The 13,716-nt window shown below is 47.8% G+C and overlaps 1 protein-coding gene across 1 annotated transcript in view; it reads right to left on the bottom strand.

Annotated features, from left to right (window-relative positions):
• The window catches only part of LOC132471009 (semaphorin-3F-like), a 41,949-nt gene extending 29,663 nt beyond the window's left edge, over positions 1–12,286 (bottom strand). The window contains exons 1-2 of the mRNA XM_060069970.1: positions 11,546–12,286; positions 8,967–9,127 (exon numbers count right to left, since the gene is read on the bottom strand). Coding sequence (XP_059925953.1) covers positions 8,967–9,084 — 118 coding nt within the window. The 5' untranslated portion in view covers positions 9,085–9,127; positions 11,546–12,286. The remainder of the gene's footprint in view (positions 1–8,966; positions 9,128–11,545) is intronic.
• Between the last annotated feature and the right edge of the window lie 1,430 nt (positions 12,287–13,716).

Raw genomic sequence — 13,716 nt, 5'->3', positions numbered from 1 at the left:
AGCAATAGATGGGAGGAGGAGGGTGGGGTTACATCAGCATTTCAATCAGTGAAACCTTTACGCCGCGACAAAAGGCATCAAGGCGTACGCCCTGTAACCCGGCGGGGGCCAGCGTGGGCCGAGCGCGTCACATTGGGGTCCTCAGCCCCCCAAAGACCGCCCCGCTTCCTCCTCGCACAGCGCAACGCAACGTAACTCCTCCCCCGTAACACCCACCACCACCCACACCTCCCGGGGGGGGGGGGGGGGGGGGGGGGCTGTCATGAGAAGACTCAATCCCAGAAATGCATTCACCTTTTGTTTCGAATCCATGCCCTGCCAAGTAATTTTTATCAAACGCCGTGTCTTTGTCAACCACGGTTCGGATCTCAGTTTCTCACCAGCCCTGATTTGATATTTTATGCCTGGCGTTACGATACAAGTGAGCGAGCGGGTAAGATGAGACGCTTTTGTTGAAGTTATGAATACGTTTAGAAAAGCTGCCACCGGTGCCGCCAGGCCATCCATCAAAAGAGGAGCGGTGGGGTTTGAAGTCGGGTCTAGGGGGGTTGTCTCCACATCCATTGAGGTGCTCCACGAAACGGCGGGGAGAGCATGCGGATGAATAACTAAATCGTATCTTGTTTTATCATGTCTGGGAACACAATACCGGGCCCCTGTAGAGGAGTACAATCATAAACTCTCCCCAGCTCAACCCATCTTTATTTCTTATCTTGATACACCATCTCTGGCTCTGTTCCACCTCTCTCTGGCCCTGTCTCTCTTCTCTCGCTTTAATTCAATCCCAAGACAAGCGGCTCCACACTGCAACAGTAAAATGCTAATAAAAAAGAGAGGGATGAATACATCACGTTTTGGATCAGAAGAGCCAAACTCATTTTATATCTCGGGGGGAAGGGGGAGAGGGATTTGGTTCGAGGTGGTGCGTTTAATCCACCGGGAATATCATTCTAGCTGACATGTTAATCTGCCTGCAACAGAAACACTGAGAGCTAAGAATACATGTTGAGTTGAGCCCGCCTGCAACCTGTTTATCCGGTCGCTGCTAAAGCCCTGTTTCCACAGCTGAGTAATAAGGCATAAATCCCCCAGGAAGTCTTAATTGTGCCACCTTGTGAAAGGCCAAACCTTCAGGGGTGAAGGTGTGTCTGTGTCTGTGTTTTTTTTTGTTTTGTTTGTGTGTGTAAATAGCGTGGTCCCTAGGCTTGCATGATGAAAATACAAGCCAAGACACAAAAATTTTTTGGATAATTCGCTCTGGAACCTTTCATATGGTGTATTCGTAAGTGTTTGTGCGTGTGTGTGTGTGTGTGTGTGTGTGTGTGTGTATCTGCGTGCGTGTCTGTGTGTGTGTGTGTGTGTGTGTGTGTGTGTGTGTGTGTGTGTGTGTTGTGTGTATGTGCGTGCGTGTCTGTGTGTCTGTGTGTGTGTGTGTGTGTGTGTGTGTGTGTGTGTGTGTGTGTGTGTGTGTGTGTGTGTGTGTGTGTGTGTGTGTGTGTGTGTGTGTGAAACGATGCATGGCAAGCGGTATTGATAAATAGAATCTCAGACAAACCCATTGACACTCCAGTGCATTCCTCAAATCAAGCTCTTCCAGTTGACAGGAAAAATCCTCTAGAAACAGTACTGTTAGGTTATCACTGCTAGTTAGTAGGGAGCCCCTCGCTCTATCCTCTCCACTGGTCTAGTGTTGTTCGCTGAGGGAGACGCTGCACTGGGAGAGCTCTGGTCAGGCCGGCATGTTCCGACACGGAACCGGAGCCCGGTACAGTCAACACTGTGTTCGCCGCCTCCCCTCCGCAGGGAGGAACCGGCTCGGGTGTCTGACGGGTTGCACCGCGGCAGGGCCCCGGGGGGGACAGAGACGGTAACCCGAGTCCGGGGGACGGCCCCTGGGTGTGTCGCCGGAGCCCGGAGAGGGGACACCGCCACCAGCACCACCAGTGGACGGGGAATGGCTTCCCCTTTCTCTCATGGACGTATCACGGAGTCTCACCGCCGCGCCAAGAATCCCAAGCGCCCCGCCTCAGCCTGAGAATAGGACGAGCGAAGGGCAGTACGGCGTCCACGCCAGGGACTCGGGCGTTCAAAGGCGGAGCGCTGTTTAAATTTAGATGGCCGTCCTGTCACCTTCCCTTCCCCCCCCAGCGAGATTAATTTGTGTAGAGGACAGGGGGCGGGGGGCGGGGGGGGGGGAGGGGGGTGATTGAGGAACACCACGGCTCGCAGGGACCTGGCAAGAGGCGACCGTGACCCCTCTGTTTACCTGCTGCCACACACACACATCGACTCACACACACGCACACAAATGAGCACATGACACAAAAGCAGACTTACACACTCGGTAGGACCGAGACAAACACACACAAGAAACATAGATGAAGCACATATGCCACACATACACACACAAAAACACTCTCACACATACACGCACACATGGCACACACAAATACACAGACATATATTGCACACACATGCCAAACACACACACACGCACACACACACACACACAAACACACACACATGAAACACACAAAAAGCACCCACACCCACAAACACACACCCACACACACCCACCCACACAACACACATCAAACACACATCAAACACACCAATCACACATACATGCCAAACACATAAACAGAAGCAGATACCACGAGCGAACGAAGGGAGTGAAATAGGTTTTTATCAGTTCCAACGGCCAACCTTTGGCCAGATTCTCCAGGTAGTAAAAGGACTTCGAGAGACGACAAGCCCTGCTGATATCCCTCCTCATGTAAACCACCGTGACCCCCTCAGTGCGCAGGGTACCTATAGCGGAGCCGCTAATGTACAATGCGGTGGCAGCTTGCTATTTTCCACAGCTGTATAAGAATAACGGCCCGCCACGCTACGGCGACACAGATTCATTAGCTGTTGTAATATCAACTGTTAGTGTTAGGGGGACCACATGCAGGACGGAGGACGCAGATGTAATGGAAATTACACTTGGCTTAAACTGGGCTTTGTTTTACAAAAAGGACCTGGCGACGGCATCAGATGACAGCCCAGGATTAGAGAAGGATTTGGTACTGTAATGCGGTAATATGTCGTTATCCCCCGGCGTGTGATACGGGGATAGTGGGCATCGTTTCATCACACCGGAACAATGAACTCTCCCTCATCCCTGACTCGGCCTAGGCCTGGTTGTCAAGCCTTGCTAGAGTCGGTCTGTAAATATGATCCACATAGACACACCCACGCACGCACATACACACACACACACACTTGACAAAACAAACCTTCATTCAAAATCATTCACAAATCCATGTCCCAACCGGGAGTTTCATAATAAGCCAATAACAGGTCTTTCTAAAAACTTGGCCAGAGTGGAGCACCTGAGCAGCAGAAGGTCTGGCAGACAGAGCAAAGCTCCATAACTTCTACCACTGGCCCAGCCCTGCGGCCCCGTGTTCAATGGTTAACCACAGTGGTGGGGCACTTCTTCTGCAGACCGAGGGGGGTTTCACAGTAAATTTAACCTGCCTCAGCCCCTTGGCTGTGGGGGAAAGTGCTGAGGTCTGGGCCGAGGCCAGAGACCCGGTGGGTTTTCAGTCTTTGGCTTATTGACTCCTAACCCATCTCACCAGCGGCAATTATAGAGATCACAGCCAAACACGAGCCGCCGTGCCAGAACGCCCATGCAGTGTTTCGCGCCCCGGCAATGTGGTCAGAAAACATGGCAATAAATATAACTGGAGTTAGAGTGAAGCATAGGGATTATAGGCCTGAGGTACTGCGCAAATTAGACCGCTGAGCAGAATAGGGCCACGTTGTTGGGGGGGGGGGGGGGTAAGGTGGATGCTATAAGTGATATGAACTCTTGGTGGACATATATACATATATATCCCTGAATTAACCTCATTCCTGGTGCGATCCCTGGACGATCCACAAACCCAGGGCAGCGCCGTTAGACTGGTTTCCACCTCCGTTGCTCGGTGCTGAGTGGGCTAGTATTTTTTCTCCACGCGTTCGGGAGTGATTGGTGAGCGTGGGAGATAGCAGATTCATCACACGGCATTACGCAGAGAGTGTACACGGTGCGCTTCGTTCATCGCAGGTTAAACATTCACCGCTCTCGTTGGTGGGGGTGACAGTATTGTGGCACGCCCGGAGATGCGCTGATAAGAGAGAGCTGCGTTCAGATTCCTCCCTCACACATGTTTACCAGCGCCGCACGTGAGCTGTGCTAAGCTGCTGGTTTCCTCCTCTCATCCTGGGCCGTTGTTGTGGGGTTCCCAGGCTTAAGGAGCAGAACAAGCACAGGGTGGGGGGGGGGGGGGGGGGGGGGGAGATGCACGGTCACACATCGGGATCATAACCCGGAGCACATCAGGGGGAGAATGCGGCCATCCGGGAATGCTGGACATTTAACTCAGCAGGGGGTTTTAGAAGACCTTACGCATGCACACACACATTCACACACACACACACACACACACACACACACACACACACACACACAAATGCCTATGTGTGCGCCCAGACATGCGCGCCGTCCACAAACACACACACATACACACACACACACATACATGCATGCAATGCAGCACACACACTCACACAACCCGATATAGACTGACGAGATAGTTCAGGGCTTGGGAGGGGTGTCGAGGTTTGCAAAATAGAAAGTTGCTGATGCCCCTCTACCACAACGAGCGGAGGGGTGTCGGATTAGAAATGTGAATGAATGACAAGGCCAAGACAGTTCCTCTCACGGGTCACCTGCCGGCCCCGGGCCCCTGAGTGCCCCTACCCGGTGTGCTGCTGCCGCTGCTGGCAAAGCTGGATCCACCGTGTGTCTCCTCCCTGTGGCTCAGAGCAGAAGACTCATTTGATGAAAGAGACAAAGGGCTTTCCACTGCGCAGGGAACTGTATTCCCATTGTCTGTTGCTCGTGGAGCAGCTGCTTTGCATTACGGTTAAGGAGGGAGAAGGTGAGCGGTTCACTGTTTCTACAGAGCAGCCAATTCCCCCCTTGACCTCCATGAAGGGTCGGACACGGCGCTCCGTGGCTCGCAGGCCGGGATTAGGTCCGGCCGGGCTCCACCAGAGGAGAAATGGACTGCAGCCTTTACTTTGACCCTGCATGTGCCTTTGTTTATTCTTAACAAATGTTTATCTTCCGTCTGTTTACCGAGGCAGGTCCGAGAGAATGTGGTGTGTTTAAGGACATGTGGGGTTTCAATAATGGGTTTTCGTTACCGCCAATACATTCCTCTTTGTTCCCCACAACAAATGCATGCAGGCAGTGGAGTAAGGCAACGCCATGGATAAGAATTGAGATTTGAAAAAGCTAAATGTTGCTCTGTAATTGGTTCCAGGAGGAGCTATCTATAGAAGGGGGCTTCTAAGTGAATACTCACAGGCCGTGCATCATATGTGGCTCAGGACTTGAAATGGTGGGGCTGCAAGCATGGATTTAGATAACGATCGACGTAATGCACCAACTCAAATATGATGGAGGATGTGGGCCGGCGTCGGTGAGGCTTTCCTCGCGCTTTGATTCACGGCCGGAAAAAAACCCCCGAAATGCACGGCGGTGAAACGTCGCATTAAAACAAAGAGCAAATGCTATCATGGTGTCATGTCGAATAAAACATGAAGCGATCGCTGTTCTGGAAAGACTCCAGCGCTCTCTCGTAACCCGCGTGTGTGCGCGACGCGGCTTCGATGAGTGAGCGAATATTAGTCCCGCGGGGATCGCTGGCGGCAGCAGTCTTGTCTCACCTCCACTTTGAAAAGTCCAATTGATTGGCTACACCCGGCTCACTGCTCAGCTTGCCCTTTCCTCACAACTCTCAGGTTGCCAATTTAAAAGGCTTCCTTCGACATCGATTCTACCTTCTTCCGTTGCCCTCTACACTGAGGATTGGATTGTACTGTGTGGGCCCACAGTGAATTCAGCACATTAGGGGGTGATGTACCTGAAAAATAAGTTAACTCGTCCAGGATTCCCTTTTCCACGGAACAGGCACATCCATTTTATGGGTTGGGTGATGGTTAGTGAAAAGGTCAGAATCTAAACATGCACAACAACTTTCTCTTTTTCACACTCTCTCTCTCTCTCACACACACACACACACACACACACACACACACACACACACACACACACACACACACACACACACACACACACACACACACACACACACACACACACACACACACACACACACACACAAAGCATCAATGCTATCTATCTTTCTTCCTGTTGTCAAAGTTTAAGAAAAGTGAAAAGGAACATGTATCACCACGTGCTATATTCAACGTGTAAAGATAAGTAGGGCATTGCTTTCCATAAGGGCAGCGGCTCTGGCCAAGCCACAACTGGCTGATCTTTACCTCAGCCTTAATATTAGTCTCATTCAAACGCACACATGTGTAAAGCAAATAATTTAACAAGTGTGGCCCGATTACCAGCAGCAAAGGCAAAACAATTAGGGCCAGTGATTTACTCTACCTGGGTTTTATAGAGGAAAACATTAGCTCCCATGCGGCCTGGTCACGGTCCCCAAATCCCTGCTTGGGCTACCGACTTAATGAGCACGGGCTATCCAGTTACGTCCAGGAAGACAGAAAAGACATTACGCTTTAATAGCTGTGCTTTTTAGTTGGGGTCCCAGCTTGCACATCAGTAATATAATCAATCACGGGACAAATGTTCTTAACACATTCTTTTTCTGTAAAAACCCACGCCGTTTTACACTGTACTGGGCGAAATGCAACAACATTTTAACCAACAGTATTTTATCAAGGGCTGTAAAAAAAAAAAAGAAGAAGAAGGAGAGAGAAATATATTGGGTGAAAAGTAAACCTTTTAAATCAAACGGTTGGAGTGCTGATTTAAAGCACCATGAGATGTGGGAGAGTGCTGCCTCCTTTCCCCTTCTTAGGTACTGGTACCATGGGGCCTCTCAAAAAGCAATTAAGGAGGAGAGTCCTAATATTGAATGCAAGGGGAGAGGCATCCCTTGGAGAGGACCAGCGCCAGCAGACTGTGAAATTCATATTGACTAGAGGAAAAAAAACACACAGGTAAGCAATGAGAGGGGAGCCTTTCTTGTTTACCCCGTTCGCCCCGGCTTGCGAGAGCAAGAATATTGGCAAGGTGCGCTCCATTGAGACTGAACCAGCCAGCCAAGGAAGTGAGGGGCTTTTCAGAAAAGCTTCCATTGCTTTCTTAACAGAGGCCAGAAAATATTGACACTGATTTTTGGATAAATAAACTTCTTGAGGAAAGAAAAAAAAGTGATTCAACAGTCAATAAGCCATTGTTATAATATAAATTAATTCAATTATTTTCAAGTAGATGAACGAGAACGTATGAAAAAACTGCTGAGCTCCGCACTCGTGCTCAGCGAGGTGCTAAATCCCCCTTGATTAAAGGGGAAAAATGCTTTAAACAATGAACTGCGCCAGTTCACTTAATTAAGCCAACTTGCTCCGGGGGAGGCTGGGAGAAGGGAAGGAGGGAGCAAACCGCGGTGGGTGCGTGGTCTTAGCCGCGGCTTTTCATTGGCTGTTAATCGAAGGCTTGATCTCTGAGCAGGACAGGCCTTGGGACGTGCTTCACTTGGCTGATCCTGGCAATTTGCTCCTGGTAATACCCTCTCCTCGCACCCCGCAATCCCTCCCTCAGACCCCCATCTCATCTCATCTATATGGCCGCCGAGATGCACAAACAAGAAAGCCTGCGAGGTGCATGGCCGACCTACCGGCGGTGAATTCAATTTTGATGACTACATCTGTACCCCTATTCCATGCACACTTTGAAGCTCTGGTCTGAGGCATTTAAAAGAAACAACCTAAGATTTCTCTACACTTTACTTTTATTTCGTCTTTTAGCAGAGATTTTTAATCATTTGTTTTTAAGATATGTGTGATTAAAAGAAGTAGGGGTTAAAAATCTTGCTCAACGGTTGCCTCTAGGTAAACAGCAAAGGGGTTGAAACCCAGAACAAAAAACCTGCCCCTTACTTTTGATTACTTTAAAAGTAGCAATCTGAATCTTTTTAAGTGTTTACTAAAACACTTTCCCTATTTAACGTTGGCTGCTTCCCCGTCCCCGGGGGGGGGATCGCAGCCCGGCAGAGGCATCTGGTGAGCATTAACCACGCTGGAAGAGGACACGCGGCCACGTCACACGATTTGTTGGAGATCTACCTGAGGAGAGCTCTGAAGTGTAACACAAGTGCCCTGCTCTGCTGTACTTCCCTGCTCTCTCTCCCTAAATCCTCCGGTGCGTATCACAAAACCACATTACAACCGATCCCCTCCTCATCTGCCCGTCGCTCGAGAGCCGAGGCCGCTCCCTCGGAAGGGGTGTCCAGCGGAAACTCGGGGAGACGAGGTTGACGTATTAATGTAGAGAGCCGTGCTATGGGAGGGGGGCGGGGGGAGGAGAACATCGAAGGACGATTAGGGAATCGGAACCAGCTTCAGAAGATGGGTTATCCACCGCATCATGTGCTCCATCCAGAATGGCTTGACTGTATAAATCTAGTGTTGGCAGGAAGCATCCAGCCTGTAGGGACCGTCTTTCAAGGCAACATAGATGTTTCCTTCAAACTGTTGTGTTTTTAACCTTTCAACATGAAATTTACTTATATATATTTTTTTCTCCCTGTTGTTTACAATCAACTTTCAACGACCGGTCTCCCATGGTAACAGTGGTGACATACGGCTGAGATTCTGGGGCCAGAGATCTTCAAAGCCAAACTTGCAGAAAGCGAAGGCATGTGCAAGGTCAAAACAAGGAAAATAAACACTCTGACAGACCCAACAGAAAAAGGAAGCAGTGGTCATAAAAACGACCCCGACGTCCCCTCTCCACACCAGCCGACCCAAACCCTCCATCCAATCCATCCCTTCTCTTTGAATCCAAAACAGGTACCGCGATAAGGACGGTGGGACGTTCGTACCTTTGAAGGAGATGGTAACGCGAGGTGCGGCTAGCGGGTCGATGATGAGCTGATTCCCCAGAGCGAAGCCGGCCAGCGCCAGGAGGATCTGGACGGTCCGCAGAGCGTCCAGCTGCATGGTCAAACCACCGCGGGCAAGCCCAGGAACGGGGACAGAATCCCTGGAACAAAGGATGAGTGAGAGGGAGAGAGAGAGAGGGAGAGACCGATGCATAAATAGTGAGATAAACAAGAAGGAGATATAAACCTTGGCCAACACATGCACTGGAGGCTTGGCCCCCTTGAGGTTCGTGTCAAAGGCTGCGTCCAGAGACTGAAGAGATTTTTTTGGGGGGGGGGGGGGAGATGTCAAAGCAGTGGCCCCTCGAGGGATGCGTCTGTTGTAAGACCCACAGAAACATGTGGAATCGACCCAAAGCCTTGAGTGCAAGAGAAGAAATCTCTGGAGTGCAGGCAGCCTCTGAGTAAACAACCCCAAACACACAAAAAACAACCAAATAGTTTCGATTTATGAGTATGTGTGTTTGCATGCGTGCATGTGAGAGTGTGTGAGAGTGTGTGTGTGTGTGTGTGTGTGTGTGTGTGTGTGTGTGTGTGTGTGTGTGTGTGTGTGTGTGTGACGTGTACGAGTGCGTGTGAGATCGTGAGACTGCGGAGACCAAACTGCTGTTGTTGCCTCGATGGCTCCACTGAGAGAGGACAGTAGTGACTGTTGCACACCAAACACATTCCTGTTACATGACCGTGTGTGTGTGTGTGTAAATGTGTGTGTTGCCGCTCTGTAATTAAAGGGCCCTTTTCAAAGGAGGTTACACCAGTCCCCACAATTAGACATACAGACAGGGAGAGGGCCGTTTCACAGGGTCATTTCACACTGTCATTGTACAGTGTCAAATGACCCAAAATAAATGACAAATGTTAAGAATGATAATTAAATATATTCAATAAGTTGATGAATGAAATCATGGATTAGGATTTTAAGGATGCCAATGAAAGATCACACTTGATTAATACATGATCAGAAATAAGCAGATAATTGTGACCTCTCTTGCACCCTCTCCGTTTTCTTTCAGAATGCATGGGTTGTGGTTTTGTGCGTGGATGTGTGTGTGTGTGTGTGTGTGTGTGTGTGTGTGTGTGTGTGTGTGTGTGTGTGTGTGTGTGGGGGGGGGGGGGGTCAACCAATGTACCCCCTCTGCGATGCCCTCCTCATCTAAAGGGCCCAGACAGCCTCCCCACAGAGCAAAGCAGTAACCGACTATGACTAACTTCTCTTTGCACCCTGAATCAAATGCATCCTTAATTCAGTCAAAACGCTCAGTAGAATAACCGCGCCCGTCTCCTTCTAGTTCAAACATTTTAACCAGAACAAGACCAGCTCAAGTTTTCACTTGGAAAACACAGAATTTGAGGATTCTTGCCAGGCAACACACTCACACACAAACACGCGCGCGCGCGCGCGTACGCATGCAAACAAGGGGTCCCTCGGACGGTCTGGTCGCAGAGAAATAATGAGCATTAGCAGCTGTTTAAACTTCAGCTGTTTACTGACAATGTGTTGAGCGTCCAGCTGTTTATTCGGAGACAGAGGCAAACTCCGTCGCGCAAGCAAATGAAATCAAACAAGTGCCTGCGTCCACGTGACACGGCGGGAAGGGGGGCTGGGAGGAGGAGGGAGAGCGCGCGCTCTGGGGTCTCGAAAGTCGTCAAGTCGGTAGATAAATATAATATGTTGTGTATTCCCCTATAATATAGGGCATATAAGCCACGTTGTAAAGTTGACAACAATAACTCTCATGTCTCGTGCCCTGCTATCGCAGGGACAAGATTTAAGGAAAGGAAAGTTGTCGTTGTTTGAACAAAAAAATACACTTACTCGGAGTTCGCTCTCTCTCCTATATAAGTTGTAATTGTTCAACTCTAAAATGTATGAATTTTATTTTGAGGTTTAGTTAAGTAAATACTAAATTATTTGTAGATCAGTTGATCAGAACTAAATTATTCTGATCAACTATATCCTAAAGTCCACTTGGTAAATATAGACTGCAACGTGATCCGCTAATGAAACAACCAACGCCTGCGCCTTTATAAACAACAAAGGCTTAGCAAATAACAGTTATTGAGTATTCTAAATATAATATTATAAAACATATAATTGGCTTTATGTCTGCATTAGCATTCCTAATTTGCAAATGCTTGTGCTGTGTGTGTCTGAAATGGAGAGTTCACTCGACATGCAGGATAGAATACAGTCCCAAGTACACTGACGTTTGGAGATTGTGTGGAAGGGACGTGGTGACAAATACAAATGTTTGCATATCATTTTAGTATTTTATAATTACTAAAATATTATACGATATCGCCTAGTACTGAAATAATAATCTATCGAACCTAATTGCATTTGACATTAATCATTTAAGATAACACATTCGTCACTATAATTCGGAGTAAATCAGCACATTATTGTCTATAAGTAGAGCTAATGAATAAGTGCATGGATACAAACCCCGGGTTGCATTGAAAATGATGAGAGGAGCATCAACACAATGTCATAAAAAAAGTTATATTAGGCTACTAACCTGGTTGTTACAACAGCTCTCCGAAAATAACTTGAAATCCAATAATATAAGTCATTGAATAACCAAATTCCAAAACACTCGTCTACTTTCTTCTCCCGATTTAAAACATTAAATCCCGATGCTGTTGGTGGACGGTCAGAAGCGATAGCCTTTTCACCTGAGAGCAACGTGCGTATGACTCTCAGAGAGCACTCAACAGAACATGAAAAAAGAAAACACCCCAAAATGATTACAATTTTCTTGATCAATTCTGAGCAAGAGCTTAGGGGAAGAAAAATGTCATTGTCAACGGAACTGCGCTTCCAAAAGGGAGATACAACAAATATTCCTTATTGTGGGGGAAAGTGTGTCCAACGGCACGCTGCGAGGCACTCCTGAAAGTTGAGCGTTTCAGACTGTGGGAGAGCAGCACCCGAGCAGGTGGATGCGGACATTCGCCTTAAACACACCCACGGGGCGGGCGGTAGGACACGGTGGACACCGCCCATTCATCCCGCCTATAAGAAAAGAGCTCTCGGGCCAAAGCACTACAAGGTATTCTATGAAATGTTTTCAGTATCAGATGTTCTCTAGCTATGTAGTCTCCCTAAATTAAAAAGAGCGAGTTCAATTCAAAACAGCTCCTTCGTGCTTTGTCAACATCAACATAATTATATCACTTTCATATTCATATATTCATATATTTACAATATAATTGTTGTTTTTAATTGAGTATTTCTTCATAAATGTTATGTGTTTGACACTCAGACAATCAACAGGAAACTAATGATTGGCAAATTTAGAAACATTAAGTTGTAAAAGTATGGAAAGAAAACACATTCTTAAACTTCTACCTCATTTATTCTACTTATATTTCAGTCGATTAGGTCCAGTGGCGTGAACAGACATGACTGACATTATTACTGAACATTTATTTCAGCCTATCAACATTTTTGAGAGATTTGACTAAGCTTGGAAAAATTCACTTTACACCATTAAGAAAAAGTCCTGTTGAAACAGTGAATTTGCCTCTCCATTCAAACACTGATTGACCACTTCCAAAGTCCCTCAGTATCTACCTTTACACAAAGACTTTCTGAAGCTGAGCAAATTAAACTCCCTCCCTTTTTAAATCAAATTCCATTCAACGGTATCCGCTCACTTGAATTATCTGCTCCTCATTCAATCTGCTGCCCTTGAAATTACCTGAGTCTGGCTTCCACTAGAAAGCCTGTCTGAGACGTTTACGGCTGGAGACAGAGAGAGCGGGAGAGTTAGTGAGAAAGAGAGAGCGAGAGAGTCTGGTCATTTTCTGAAGCCATTGTGTCAAACGGAGCTGTTTCTCTAAAGTTGTCCTCCATACGAAGCCCTGATGGAGGTTTCGACCCTGAGCTCTCTCTCTCTCTCCGTCTCTCTCTGTCTGTCTCTCTCTCTCTGTCTCTCTCTCTGTCTCTCTCTCTGTCTGTCTCTCTCTCTCCCTAAGGCTCACTATCGTTGTCTCTGTGTCTCGCTCTCGCTCTCTATTGGTGTCTTCTGCTCTCTGTCTCTCTCTTTAAAAATTACTTGGCAGGAGTGGAGTGGAAGGCATCACTCTGTTGAGAGCAAGACGTCTGCTTCTTTATCATTTATCTATTCAGTTGAGAGAGAGAAAGAGACAGAGTGAGATGGAGGGAGGGAGAGAGGGAGATTGAGATGGAGGGAGGATGATGGAGAGTAACAGAGACGGCGAGAGAGATGGAGAGTGATGAGAGTGACAGAGAGAGATATTGAGAGAGATGGAGAGAAAGAGAGGGAGGGAGTGATGATTTGAGCAAGATGGATTGAGAGATGGAGTATGACAGCCAAAGAGAGATAGCAAGAACAAGAGAGAAAGAGAGCAAGAAATGGAGAGAACAATGGAGTTGAGGAAATTGAGGGAAAGCGAGAGCTGAGAGAGTGATGAGAGCGGCAGAGATATTGAGAGTCAGAGAGAACGAGAAGGAGAGTGATGCTGAGAGAGACAACAGAGAAAAAGAGATAAAGAAAGAGACAGAGCAAGAAATGAAGAGATAAATTGAGTAAAAGAGAGGGAGAGTGAGAGGGAGAATAAGACAGTGCGAGAGATTAAGAGAGAGTAATAGAGTGAAGGGTTTTCTGTTCAGGGGAGCAGAAGGGCCGTGACCCTCTGAAGCCCATCACATTCCTAAAGGGAC

The sequence above is a fragment of the Gadus macrocephalus genome, chromosome 13 (assembly GCF_031168955.1).
Source record: "Gadus macrocephalus chromosome 13, ASM3116895v1".
Taxonomy (NCBI): domain Eukaryota; kingdom Metazoa; phylum Chordata; class Actinopteri; order Gadiformes; family Gadidae; genus Gadus; species Gadus macrocephalus.
This window is presented reverse-complemented; position numbering and strand designations above follow the sequence as displayed.